Below are 13,439 nucleotides of genomic sequence, written 5' to 3' on the forward strand. Positions count from 1 at the left end.
GATGCAAAATGCATTAAAACAGTCGATTTCGCATATCTAACGTAGTGCCATGTCATTCCTGTTTCCCCGTTTGCAGTCACATTTCCGACCACAATTTCTATCGTATGGTGAATGTACAGCATCTGCAGCTTCCCAGTTCCCAGTCATTTTGCGGTGATAGGCACTATAAAATACTTTTTATCCCCCCTGATAACGGACCTTCGCTAGGTTTGCCAGAGTAGTGGCTTGAGTTCAACTCGGGCGATTGGACGGAGCAGCAGCATGATCTGCGGAAGTTCCTCCACAGCTGTCTGATGCGATGCCGGTAATCTTCCGTTTTCGCCAAGTAGATCAACTGAAACCGTAAGAACGTTATAAGTAATGTCAAGATTTTTAACAGGTTCCGCTTACGATTTGCCGTTTGTATAAGCTCCATGAAAAAACACAACGCATTAAAGATATTATATGCATGCATCACAATTACTTACACATTTGTGCCATAAAGGTGTGTAAGTAATTGTGAACTTAAATAAATTGTGGACTATATTTTAGGATTTGAATTCATTGGCCCTAAATGGCTGGAGTTTAAACAACTCCATAATATTTAATAATAACATATCAGCAACATGCTAAACTGAGTTATTACCAGGTGCGATCAAGAATGGTTAATTTAACATGCATCCGTACCGGGCTAGTGGCGTACACAGCCAACAGTAATCCCCTCAGGATCAGTTGCAGCAACGGCTGTGAGTTGTACTCGGCGGAGAAAAAACTGGATGTTATCGGCGCCGGCAGCAGCGCCGCTGAATACCACACCGCCGTTAGAAAAAGCATCTTCACACTGCGATACCGTCGTCTGAACAGCGCACTCTGATTCCCTACGGCGACGGGATGACCTTCCGCCGATTCGATCTGTCGCTGCGACGTGAACGACCGCGACCAGACCACCACGAAAATCGTGATATACAGTACACCTAACGCGGCAACCGGCAGCGCCACACATAACGCCACCACCACCGTGTACGTGTTATTATGCGGAAGGGGCTTCACACCGCAAGCGCCCCACGGTTTCATGGCTTGATAATGCGCTCCAATATCGTAGAACATAACGAGATTACAGGCAAATGGAATAACGTAGGGAATGACCAGCATGGGAATGATCACTTTTGGAGTGGTCCACTTTGTGTATATATGCGGAAAAAAGATGGCGACAAACCGGTTAATGCCGATAGCCAGTTGGGCCCAGTCGACCGTATAGACGAAGGAGTAATAAAATAATACCAGATATTTACAAAAGTATTTCGGTGCGTGTTGGTAATATTCACCGAAGTAGGTTGTGTATATCAGAATCGGCATATCGATGCCACACAGAACGAAATTAATAAATAAGCAATTTAGGATTAATATTCCTGATCCGCGGCGGAGTTTTCTGGACGAAAGGACAGCACAAATTAACAAGGAATTGAGAAATGTCCCGAGGATGGCAAACAGTAGCATTACAATAAACCATATCGTTAAACTACTGCGGTACGTTATCCAAACCGGAATTTCCGCTGCGCTGGTATTAACAGCAACGGAATTTGTGGATGCATTCATACTTTAACCGTTTGCATCAACAAAGAATGAAAGGTGTGATTATATAGAAAAACGTATTATGTTATAATTTTAGCCGGCCTATCTTCATATGGACTATATCATATCATCCCGAAAATTGGCTGTTGGTAACGGATTTGCAAAGTTGATTAACTGAAATGGCAGGATATCGTGACAAATTGTAACGGATGTTTACTATTAGTAAAAGAACAATGATACCGGCACAGTTTAAAAATTAATAGACATCTCGATGTTGATCAGCTTTAACACGGAAGTCTGTTAATCCGCGGAACGCGAGAATATACGAGCGGTATTACATGTCAACCAATATCGAGCGGAAGTGGATAATCAGTCTCCGTTAGCATCAATCCATTTGCGGTCCAGTAAGCCAGCGTCGACGAGACTCGATTGCAGCCAGATTATGTCTTGAAGAAAACTGGTCTGCGGTGATATCCCGGCAGGGAAGTGCATTTATTGCTTCCGCGAAAATGTTGTTCTTTACTCCGATGCCATGCTCCCATCCGAATAATACTGCTGTACAAGCAGCTAACTTTAAACGAACCATCACTTCATATACACGCAGCAATTTGGCTGCGTGTCTATACGGCACAGACAGTAATAACGTATTGATTTTCCACCAAGAAACAGTTCCACGGAAAATATATGTGGCGTGAAAATTTCCCATCAAACAACGGCGGCTGTCAGTTAAAAATTTAAACTATTTTTAATCTTCCAAAGAGGTGATTTTGTTGATTAACGATGTTGACTAGAAAATGCAGTAGCCACTGGTGTAAAATATATGCTAACACTGTTTTGTACGTTATGTCACTAACACTGTTTTGTCTGCAGTATTAACTGCATACACAGATGTACTGTATAAATTTTAATGGCAAAAAAATATAAATCCTTGCCTCTTCGTTCCGTTTTGTTATTTACCATGTATCGCTTACGATTTAAACTGTGTAACTAACTTTTTAACACCGACCACACGGCACACGCCAAAAATTTGGGCGTAACCTGTGCGCACAGTAGTGGCGCGTGTCATATTGTGACGTACAGAATTACTAAATTACTGTGATTACTGTACGTAATGACTGTAAAGAAATTATTACAAATTCGAAAACAGTTTTGGCTTTCCTACTCAGATATTCCAAGATGCTGTTCCATTATTATTCCCACTTACATTATCCGAATTAAAAATGGCTGCTAACGTTTAGGAACTCTTGATGGATCATGTGACGTATTGATTCGAGGTCGGCTTTTGACAAATTCTTGTCCCCAAGTTCCAACAGAATCAATGCGTACGTAACAAAACCGGCAACAAGCTGCAACGAAAAACTAGAAACGTTCCATTAAAATGAACAAAACTGAAAAATTTGTTGTGCACAGGCCACACGCGGCCTGTGATTATGGATACCATTTACCTTGATTATGAATGTCCGGTTGACAGCCACTAGATGCGCGATCGTAAACCCAATATTCCCTGCTTGAAGTTCATGGAGATGCGACAACACCATTGAGCGCTGTTTTTTGTTGTCCATCAGGTGTATAGTTCTTCTCATCACAGGAACAAAAGCTTGAGCCTGCAAACAACAATTAAGTGAAATTTCCTTAATAGTTACAGTTGTTCGTATTTGACGCCAAAAATAAATCCAGCTAAACGGGGAACATATAAACTTCATCAGTATATTTTCATAAGTGTAAAAGCCACTATACACTGTACAGCTGTTAATTACATAAGTGGAATATTTTTTTTTGCCAACAGTAGGAAAATATGCCAATCAGTGTTTCTGTACAACTTTAAATTAATTACTAAAGCAGTCTGAATACGCAAACCTTTGGAGGCCACTAAGAAAACCATACCTGTTCATGCACAAAAATAAATCGAAATGTCATTACACACAGAACGAAGAGGTCATCTGCAAGTTCGAAATACTGAGGTGCATGCGCGCGGTCAAATGCCGACTGCTTCACTGTATCAATAATATTCAGAGCAGACATAAAGTAATATGCATAATACGACAGCGACACCCAGCACAACATGGCGTCCAACTGATAAACCTCGTGACTCAATTGAACATGGTGAGTAAAATCTCGCAGTACAGACAAAGTAGCAGCAGATCGCGATACACTGTCACCATCGATCGCTGCTTTTATAACAATTTTTTTAAAAACTATTCCCATTGCCATGCAGATCGTGGTTATTAACCACAAGTTCAGGGGACTGCCGATGGGAACAACGCCATCCACGACAATGAACCACAAACGTGAGATTATCCCAGAGTGCACGAGATCCGGATAACGGCACTGCTCATGCTGGGCTTTTTTAAGCAAAATGATGCCGTCAAGTTGGTGAACCAAAGGAGATATACCAAAAAACCATGAACGAATCATATATCTTAATATAACAACCACTGCCAGGCCGGCTGAACAAAAGGTCATCAACAATTTCTCTTTTCTGGTGCAGTATTCTAGAATAAAGGTGTCCAAAATTTTGAGGGTATTGGTATATGTTGCATGCATGGACATAAATATCAGGATGGCGACAGGAGTGCTTAAGTTCTGTAGGAATGCAACAGCGAAACTGACAATGCTGGCCGTTAATGAATTTCTTTCCGGCAGACCTGCTGCTGCAATACAGTACGTGCGGTATCCGCAGAGGCCGAAATACGTCAGGAGATATGCGGCAATGACACCCCCATGTAGAACTACGATTATCAACCGACCACACGAATTCAAGAACAAGTGGCTGCGTTTGCTTTTATCGGAGACAACAGGCGCAAGACGAGTGCTTGTTCGGAATCCGTGACCGATGAGTTTCAGAATGAGCAGGCATGGAGTCAACTGCTTTGTCAAAAAGCCCTGCTTGTCGCGGCTGGTTCTTAGCAGGGTCATTGTAACCGTTGTGACCTCCTAAAAATCTCCCGATGTGATTACTTGTTAATGACCCTTTACCAGAACAGTTCGCATTAGCGTCGACAAAACTCGTAGCAGCTTTGGGATTATCAACGTGTTAACTCGATGAACTATTACGAAGTATGCAACAGTTTAGAAGTACATACTGTCATATTAAGAATCCAACTGCTTTGCGCAAAATTACATCTGAAGTTTTGTGCAAGCTGCAGCAGCTGTGCACACTAAACACCTGTCTATGAACTAAACACTACGTATACAGTAAATTCCATGGAAAAACAATAATGACTACGGGTAGCTAGCTATTTACGGATAGACTAGCTGAATACTGCGGACCGTAGTGTCTGATGACTAACAAATTGATATCGAATAACATCAGAACAAAGACAGCAATGTACATAAATTTGCCTTAATTCGATTTTTACGAAACTGCACTTTTCAAGTCTGATGAAAACTTATCAATGAAATTTAATAACAGCTGGAACAGACTTTTAAAACTCTAATAAAATTTGCACATCACAAGAATGAACGGGAAAAGCACACAAAACAGACTTTTTAAATATTAGAACAGAGCATAAGCAAAGTCTAATATCACAATACTGTAATAATACCAAAATTCCACGGCCATGCAGTGAATTCAAACACATTTGATATGGGCGTAAAGGGTAGATAGGTTCAATTGCCGTTCATCAGGTCCGAGACGATAAACATGGTGACAGCCTGAAAAGTGTAAAAATTAGTAAGCGCTGCGAGTAATATAAACGGTGATTTCAAAACAAGTTTTTGAAAATATTACTACATGCATTGCCTCATCAATATTTTCTAAAGAAAAACAATAGGAAATAAATTAAATAAAGCGGTGGAACTCAGTACTTATGAAAATTACACTATAATCCCAACTCTGAACGCCAGCCTTACCTTGCTGCACACAAGTAACCGGTATATCGTACTGAGCAATCAAGCACCGATTTCGAAAATCCGTATCTCGAGGCTCGATCCGTAATACCGCCAGATCAACATTCCGAATATCAAAAGAAAATTCCTTATTCCAAACTGGGTTAAATCCTTAGCAAAACATACAGCGTTCATAAATCATTTCTACCCAGACAAATTAAGCCAATGCTCTCACCGTTGTTCTTAGCCGGCGTTGTCGACATCACCTCACAGTCTTCCGGACATCCATAAATCTCCACAAACACAAAAGGATCAGATATCTCTTTTTCCCCGGCCACCGGCACCTTGGGCAACTGCTGGGCACTGATGACTCTCACCGTGAGCTGTATCCGGCGGCTTTCACCTGGCTCGCTCGTAATGTTGCGCATATGCTCCGGCTTCAAAATATAGCCGCATCCGCCGTTATTGCCGAAGAAAGCCCGGTAGATCTGCGTTTCTTTGGATTTATCCTGATAATTAATTGCCACAATCTGACAACCGGCATCCATTCCAGGAAAAGGATTCATGCTGCAGGAATCGGTGCGGATACCGGCGGGATAAATGCGCACCAGATGCTGCGCGCAATGGCGGACGAAATCATCGCGCGTGTTGCTGACCCGGGTTCGCTTATTCGACTCAGCAGTATTGTCCATTCGATAATATTTTCCTACAAAAACAAGGTCCAACATAATGTCATAAATACCCGAGCAACCCTTTAAACCAGTGTACCACACCGATACTGCAGTAAACTTCCAACCGCTTACTTTTAAAAATAATGAGAAAACAAAAAAGTGTGCGTAGTTTACTGCATAATTAGTATGTTTGTAGCAACAGTATCTTGCTTCATCGTACATGCTTCGCTTTAATTATTATGTAACTATTTCCTGCTTATCTTTAATTTCAAACACCGTCGTCTCTGCCATAAAGAAATCATCGAAATTCCCCTTCCTTAATAAAGACACTGCAAAAAAATAGCACAATTACCTCCCAGACTCAAAAGCTTATGAGCCCGGTGTTCTTGAATGGGGTCAAACGTCTGGATCATCCATTCACAGGTTTCCACAAGGCTCGGCCCAGGATCACATTTATCATCACGCGCTTCTTGTTCGATAAAAAGAAAGTTCTCAAGATCATTCACAGTCCAGAAGTTATGCAATACGGACGGGTACCTGTTAAGTACAAAGCATGATAAAGGTTAGCAGATACATCTTCTACCGTGCTGTAGCTTACTGGCGAAAAATGTCCTTTAGTGCCGGACGTTCGGATAGAAGCGCGTAAAACCGGTGAATGTCTTTCATGTCCAGTGCATACAGTCCACTTAAAGTTCTGGTTATTCCGGCTGCCTAAAAAGTCGTTGCAATATATTGTATTACCGTACAACATGAGCAACAAAACACAAAATTCCGTAAATTCTACAGTTTAAAATGCACAAAAATTTAACTCAGTACTTACTTTAAGATCAGCTTGTTTTCATTAAACCGTTCCCCAGGTAAGTAAAAATAATATAAAAAAAAGCACACTTTCGTTTCAGAAAAAAAAATAAGATAAAAATTTCAGAAAACAATTTGGGCCAAGAAGGGCGCTCTAAACCAAAGGACAAATTAATAAACAAATACTTACCTGAAATATTTCCATGATTTGTTGGTGAGAGATTTTCAAGTTCAGTCGATCCATAGGTGTCATACAATCTTCGAAATTCAGAAGTTCGTCAGCAGATTGATTAGTAACCACATAGCTTCTTCGCAGCCACCTGTTGTAAATGCAAAACGTAAAACAAAAACAAAGATGGATCAATTCATCTTGTCCGGCTTTCGCCATTACAGAATTTTCGTATCTGTGAACCGCTGCCCGCTGGCACTATTTTACACACATTTCCAAGCGTTTTTCCGTTCCACTTGCTGCTTTTCGTCAATCAGATGGCGCACTGCATGTTTCCATTTATCGCAGACATCTTCATCCGGTGTGAAAACTTCTCCCGATGCCGAGGGGATGGCAGCGACCGCACTGGCAACTAATACCAGGAAAATAAATAAAGCCCATAAGCCCCGACGGCGATCAACGTGGGGCAGGGGAAGTACAGGGTATCCCCCACAAGGAAACAGGAAGTCGGCTCCTCCCACCGCCTGGGCCCCTCCTGGTGCATTTTCCACTACGTTCAACAATCGCATGTAATACATGAACGAAGCCAGGCTAACTAGAAACGCCACCAGAGCGGCTACTCCATATAGGTTAGCATTACCTGCAAAGCAAGGCTCTGTGCAAGCATTATGTGGCGCGCAAGCGGTAATCGTGTAAACAATATGACTTCAGGGCGCACAAGAAGGAAAGCGTTTTGAATAATTAAGCAAGAATTCTGGATGGGCTACCGGCTATCAGCTTACTCGCTGGTGTAACCTGTATTTGACACGGTACTGCGTCTGCATCTACCACAATCAAATGATGCGCCAAAAACGGCTTCCTCATCGTTCACTTTCTTTTCTGGCCCGCAAGCGTACAATAACTGCATACTAACTTTTTTATGATTTGTTAATAGCTTTTTTGCAGATTTCTCAATAATTTTTACGCGCTTCGCCCGTTACCCGACGCGCATCGGTTACAAAGCAACTGACCTGTACGTACCATCAATAGCAATATAAAAACAACAATCTCTTCCGTTCTGGCTTATTTCAATTCGGAGAAGTATGTTTTTTCTTGAGCGGCAAACAGCCTCGTTCAGATACGTAAAATACTCACGATCAATTTGATATTGGAACGGTATGTTCGGTACTGGAACATGTAAATAAAGTTCGCTCTCCACTCTTTCTCTCTTGCTATCAGTTGTGCCCAGGACAAACGCATGCCAAATCTACTGTACCTCGTATAGTGCAAAAACAGGAACTTACATGCGTTAAGATTAAGAATCGAAGTACTTCCTGGACAGAACTGGTGGAGAGTGTCGATCAGGATTGTAACCAACCATGCTCCGACAAAGAAAGCAATCCATCCAACGTGTAAAAATAGGTTAACCGAACAAAATACCATCTCTCTGCTGTAGAGGATCGCACTAATTAGGGGATTTCAAGTGTAAATGGCGTTTAGCTTGGAAATAAAATTGTCTAAACTCGCTCCCAGCGATTCTTAGAGAATGTCAAAATTTTTGCCCACTGAAATTCTATGGTACGATTGACGAATATAATAATATTTCGCCGTGCTAAAATCTGCATTGCAGTGCACAATTCCAAATGGTGTGAGTCTGTGAGACCCGGTGAGTCAGTTTTGCTCTCGGACTCTCGAAAAGTACTGGACCACATGAGTCACACGCTCACAAGCGGCCGATTTCAAAGCAATAATTTAAAATGCGTTTTTTTCAACATGATACGCTTGATAGCGCCGTTCACATAAATCAACAAATTAAAAATAAGGAGTGCTTATTAGTTATTACTTATTAGTTAATAGTGGTATCAAAATTAACTTAAGTACTCCGATTGGTAGTCACTTGGGTTTATTTAAAATGTATTCATTAGGAAACTGCCAAACTGGCTATACCAAATTGAATAATAAGCACTACGGTACTCACAGAGTGCATTAATATTGGACGGAATGGCAGCCATGGATGAGCCGGGGATGATAAAGCACGCTGGGCCTGCGGTCGAAGGTGAAAGGCCGAGGACGTCGACATGCCGGTAGTATCGATGGTGCTAGTAACGGGCCGGGCGTAGGGAGACGCGACACAGCTGTATCCATCGCGGAGCTTAGCGAAGACGCTCTGAATGGCGTCACCCACGGAATGCAAATGACCTTGGTGGGGTCACTGCCACCAGAAGCCGCATCGATCCGTCTGCTGGGATACGAAGTGCGTTGGGATTCGTCTCCACGCATGGCTAAGTTGGCTAAATATGGATGACAATTTGGTGTTCAGCCGCTGTAGTTTTTTCGACGGATCATAAGCGGTCATCCGACACCCTTATCCGCTGTAGCAGCATGGCCGGTTCACCTTTGGCTACACATGGAGTACAATCCATATTCATTTTGGTGGTTACAGTAAAGAATTTACACATTTGTAATCCATAAGCCCATATACAAAGCGTACTTTATCGTTATGGTTTCATTCGACGACTACCAATGATTTAAGCAGTACACAATAATTATTTTCAGTTTTTGAGAGCATGCAATAACAACTGCCCGAAACAAGCTGCGCACCCTACCAGTTCTGTTGCGCAAAGGTCAAACCGGTCATCCAAATATTCCAGTAGCGTTGCTTCCGCACATGACTTTCCCCAATCGCATTCGCTCTTTCTTGGGGGTAACACTCAGTTAAATAGCAGCAACTTTTGCAGCTGCATATACGCAGGATGCGAAGTTGAACAGAATACACCACTCGAAACGGTGGGTTTCTCCAGTATTTAGCCAGCGTTTGTTCGGATTCGAATCCAAACACGCAGTCTTACGGACCATCACTGAAAACAGGGAACGGGTAACACCGGATGTTGGGTGTTAACCACAGCAGTCGATCGATGGAGCTAGAAGGAACTAATGTGGCTGTACAAGATCCGAAACCGGCAAAGCTATACTTGTGCAGTTCCAGCGTACATGTGGGAGCTGATTCCGTTTAAAGAGACCAACGCGAGGTATGTCCTCCGCGGAGAGACCCGGATCGACATGGCCGCGGGGTCACGGATTGGAAAGATGACCGTATAAGCAATGAGGCTGAAAACCTTGTTTGATAATTACTTGTAGCGGAAAAAATAATGGCCCTGAGTTTTTTGTTGTGGATGTTAAGGAATACCTGTCTTTTCTTAGATCTACGAACCATTGGTGATGTTCCTTATCTCGGTTCCTGACCAGACTCTTGAGTACCTCGAGGGTTTGTCTGCTCAATGAACAAACTAAACTGTGGCTAGTACACAGTATCAGTATTTCGTTTCTAGAGCAAGCATCACTTTATTTGGATTATTAAAAACACTACGTAATGGTCACAGTGAACAGTATTAAAAATCAAAACAACTCCGGCAGCAATTTGACCCGGCAAGCCGTAGACGTTAGAGAACTTAGCATACGAAGTACCTGAAATCTAAAAATAAGCAGATGAATATTTACAAGTCGGCTTTCGGTGGCAGGTAGTTTAGGTGATGCAATGGGTAACCGTGAACGGCTGTATTGATGACTGTCCGTAGTTCGTATGTCCAGTAAAAAATCCTTTGTATCATTGCATCCAGATTGAAAATGCAGTATGTACTGCTCGTCTTTGCAGTAAACGCAGTAAAAATCACCCGCGCGATATGGGCTGCGCACATCAAATCGAATCGGCCATCCAATCTTAACAGCGTTTCTTCTGCACATAGTTGTTCCAGACTGCGTTCGCTGTTTCAGGAGGATGATACTCAAACAGCAGCATCTTCTTCAGCGCAGAAATCTTTGACTGACAACGCATGCAGACAATTATACTCGCAGTGGCTATGCCGATAGACAGCAGCGGAGCCATGAGTAATTCTCGGCCAGAGATCTTCTCAAAATTAAAGGTCACCAACCCCAGCAGGCCTAACGCATAGTCGAAATCGTGTACGACAACGAACAGTTGCACGGCCACTGCGCATACCCATCCAACAGCGCAGCAAATCGCGTAGTGCTGAATGTACTGCTCTAGATGGCTGCTTCTGTTCCAGCATTTGATCAGCGTCTGCCTCGACTTTAATTCCAGCGTCGAAAAAAATCTCCAAGCATGCATTTCGCTTATGACGCCCGAACCCATTAAGCACGGACCAAAACTACCAACGCATCCAGCTGGACCGTTGAGACTTTGTAGGATAATCCAGAAGTATTGGCAGAAAAAGCCTTCACGCATCTGAAAAGATTCCAGTTACCCTTGTATTATCTCAGCAGTCATACTGGACTTCAAAATGATGGTTACGCATAGCCATCCATACGCAAAGCGCTGTGCACAAGTACTTACATCTTTGTGTCGTTCACTGTAGAGATATACCGAAAACCGGTAAAGAGCGCTTCGGCTCATTTGAAAAAGGTCTACCTTTAATTGTACAATAGCACCTACCGGGTGGCCCAACAAAATGGCGGTCTAGTTTATCAGTGTAAACTGGCCCCGCCCAACGTCCGATTGACTTCACATTAGATTGTTTTGAAAGAGCAATGTTTAAGACATAGAACTGCTTAATCGTACTTAACGTAAACAAAGATTTAATTTTTTTGTAATTTATTTTAATAAAATAGGTGGATTTTGACGGTGTCCCAGAACCTAAAATTTGGATTTCCCCATTTGCGAATTAAAAATTGCTATTATTCAACTTAGTAGGTTAAAGATTGTCGCTTTAGTATTTAAGGTAGAGGGGTTGTTTCTTGTTTTTTTTTAACGTAAAGGGATACGGTATTTTGGTCACCGCGTTCGATCCAGAGACTAGAAAGCTGGAGCGCCGCACATTTAATTTTCGTGAAATCCCCCACCAGCATTTTCAGAACTGAATTTCTCACCAGCGCTGCAAGAGCGGATCTCAATCAAACTTGCTTCTAGAAGAGCAATACCTTAGCTACATATAACAGCTGAACCAACAAGTTTTGTTGGAGCCTGTCATGCAGCAAAAAAATTCCAATAAAATCACTCAAAAAATAGACAACAAATCGGCATTTTTTCGAAACGTGATTCGAGTGTACTGCTCCCCCACTGCTAGCACTATGGAGACGGCGTTTTGTATGCTGATATGGATCGTCCTTCTCTACATAAAACAGTTGAAAAAATCAAAATAGTTTCTATGGATAATAAATCACACGAAATTTTGTAGTTCAAAAGCTGGGTCATAATACGCTCCCGGACGATTTCAGTTGGCACAGTTTTTTGAGAGCGTGTTACAACTTTTCAACAAAAACTTTTTGACATCCTATAGCTAATAAAATTTGTAATTTAATGGATCTAAAACCATCGTTGTACGACAAATGGTTCACGACCAGCAGAACCAAAACTGAGACCGCCATTTTTTCGGGCCACCCGGTAGTGTTACATAACTTTAACTTCAAACAAAAAACGATAACTGATTCTCGTATAATCGATTGCTTAACGATTGCATATATGAGAAGGCATTCTAAAATTGTATATTTACCTCCGGATTTTCGCACTTAGCCAGGCTAGGCGTGGAAGAATAATATATTCTTCCCGCAAAGAGCCAGTACAGAACCGTCATTGTCACAACAAAAAGAACCACATATAAACCAATTAGCCACCTAAAATGCGATATAACAGATTCAATGCAAGAGCGTCTTATGCCAGCCCTTCGCGTATCTTTCCAAAGCTGTTGCTCATCAGACTGGAACACTTGAAAACGGTAGTGGGTTTCCGTGGGATGGTGCGGCATTGAAGACTCCTCCATTACTGATAATAACATTTTTGTAAACAATAAGACGATTGTAAAATTCGAGGGTAGATCTCGCTGCAGCAAATCACCCATCTGGGTTCTTTATTTAAACATCGATTTCGCATAAAGTATACTTAGTATACAATATACACAACTCTGCTACTGCGTACAAGGCTGCTAACGTTCCCCAGTAATCGATAATTTTAGAAAGACTTGTCCAGACCTTACTCATATACTAAGTGGCACTGGTAACCCAGTTTATGTACTGCGAGCGAAAAGGCTGGTAACGGACTAAGGCTGTCAGTTCAATCGATACTTTTTGGAACGCTCATCCAGATCTTACTAAGCGTAAAACCGGCAGGGAATTTGTGGTTCATGGCGGCAACGGGCCTGATTTCCAGGCAAGGAGAAGGACAGTCGCGTAGAGCTTTGTTAACCCATTAAGAGCATGCCTAGAAATCATCGTTGTGATATGCGAGAATTACGATCAAAATATTTGTATCAGCTACCGTAGCTGATTATCATAGTTCTGTATGTAAGCGAATACTGTCCATGCATGTGGCAAATTGATAGTTACAGTGGGATCAAGAGGTCATATTAATCACGGAGCCCGAATTTCTGGTGTTAAAGATAGACTCATAATTCGGTATATGTACGTATTTTTGCATGCGCTAATAAGACTGC

The 13,439-nt window shown here is 42.1% G+C and overlaps 3 protein-coding genes across 3 annotated transcripts; all 3 read right to left on the bottom strand.

The window, feature by feature from the left end:
• Window positions 1–621: 621 nt before the first annotated feature.
• Window positions 622–1,630, bottom strand: LOC129588268 (uncharacterized). Its single transcript, XM_055482435.1, has one exon. It carries the CDS (start codon window positions 1,573–1,575, stop codon window positions 622–624), a length of 954 nt encoding a protein of 317 aa, XP_055338410.1. The 5' UTR covers window positions 1,576–1,630.
• A 3,530-nt stretch (window positions 1,631–5,160) lies between these two features.
• LOC129588269 (1-phosphatidylinositol 4,5-bisphosphate phosphodiesterase delta-4-like) lies at window positions 5,161–8,565 on the bottom strand. Its single transcript, XM_055482436.1, has 9 exons — window positions 8,301–8,565; window positions 7,289–7,657; window positions 7,039–7,168; window positions 6,649–6,761; window positions 6,403–6,587; window positions 5,615–6,085; window positions 5,404–5,550; window positions 5,294–5,307; window positions 5,161–5,205 (listed from the first exon to the last, which is right to left on the bottom strand). Coding segments are annotated over exons 2-9 (1,107 nt in total). The 5' UTR covers window positions 7,291–7,657; window positions 8,301–8,565.
• A 1,765-nt stretch (window positions 8,566–10,330) lies between these two features.
• On the bottom strand, window positions 10,331–12,864 carry LOC129588424 (uncharacterized). The gene is made up of 2 exons (XM_055482627.1): window positions 12,504–12,864; window positions 10,331–11,239 (listed from the first exon to the last, which is right to left on the bottom strand). The coding sequence occupies exons 1-2, from the start codon at window positions 12,846–12,848 to the stop codon at window positions 10,715–10,717; spliced, it is 870 nt and encodes a 289-aa protein (XP_055338602.1). The 5' UTR covers window positions 12,849–12,864; the 3' UTR covers window positions 10,331–10,714.
• Window positions 12,865–13,439: the final 575 nt, after the last annotated feature.

Source organism: Paramacrobiotus metropolitanus, unplaced genomic scaffold (assembly GCF_019649055.1).
Source record: "Paramacrobiotus metropolitanus isolate TYO unplaced genomic scaffold, Prichtersi_v1.0 Parri_scaffold0000029, whole genome shotgun sequence".
In the NCBI taxonomy this organism is placed as follows: domain Eukaryota; kingdom Metazoa; phylum Tardigrada; class Eutardigrada; order Parachela; family Macrobiotidae; genus Paramacrobiotus; species Paramacrobiotus metropolitanus.

Excerpts from the sequence above, each read along its gene's own strand:
- LOC129588268 (XM_055482435.1), bottom strand. The coding sequence starts at position 1,575 with ATGAATGCATCCACAAATTCCGTTGCTGTTAATACCAGCGCAGCGGAA.
- LOC129588269 (XM_055482436.1), bottom strand. Across the intron at positions 6,762-7,038 it reads AAATCATGGAAATATTTCAG|GCAGCCGGAATAACCAGAAC; the intron begins GTAAGTATTTGT and ends ACGACTTTTTAG. Across the intron at positions 6,588-6,648 it reads CTAAAGGACATTTTTCGCCA|GTACCCGTCCGTATTGCATA; the intron begins GTAAGCTACAGC and ends TGTACTTAACAG.
- LOC129588424 (XM_055482627.1), bottom strand. The coding sequence starts at position 12,848 with ATGGGTGATTTGCTGCAGCGAGATCTACCCTCGAATTTTACAATCGTC. Across the intron at positions 11,240-12,503 it reads CTAAGTGCGAAAATCCGGAG|ATGCGTGAAGGCTTTTTCTG; the intron begins GTAAATATACAA and ends GAATCTTTTCAG.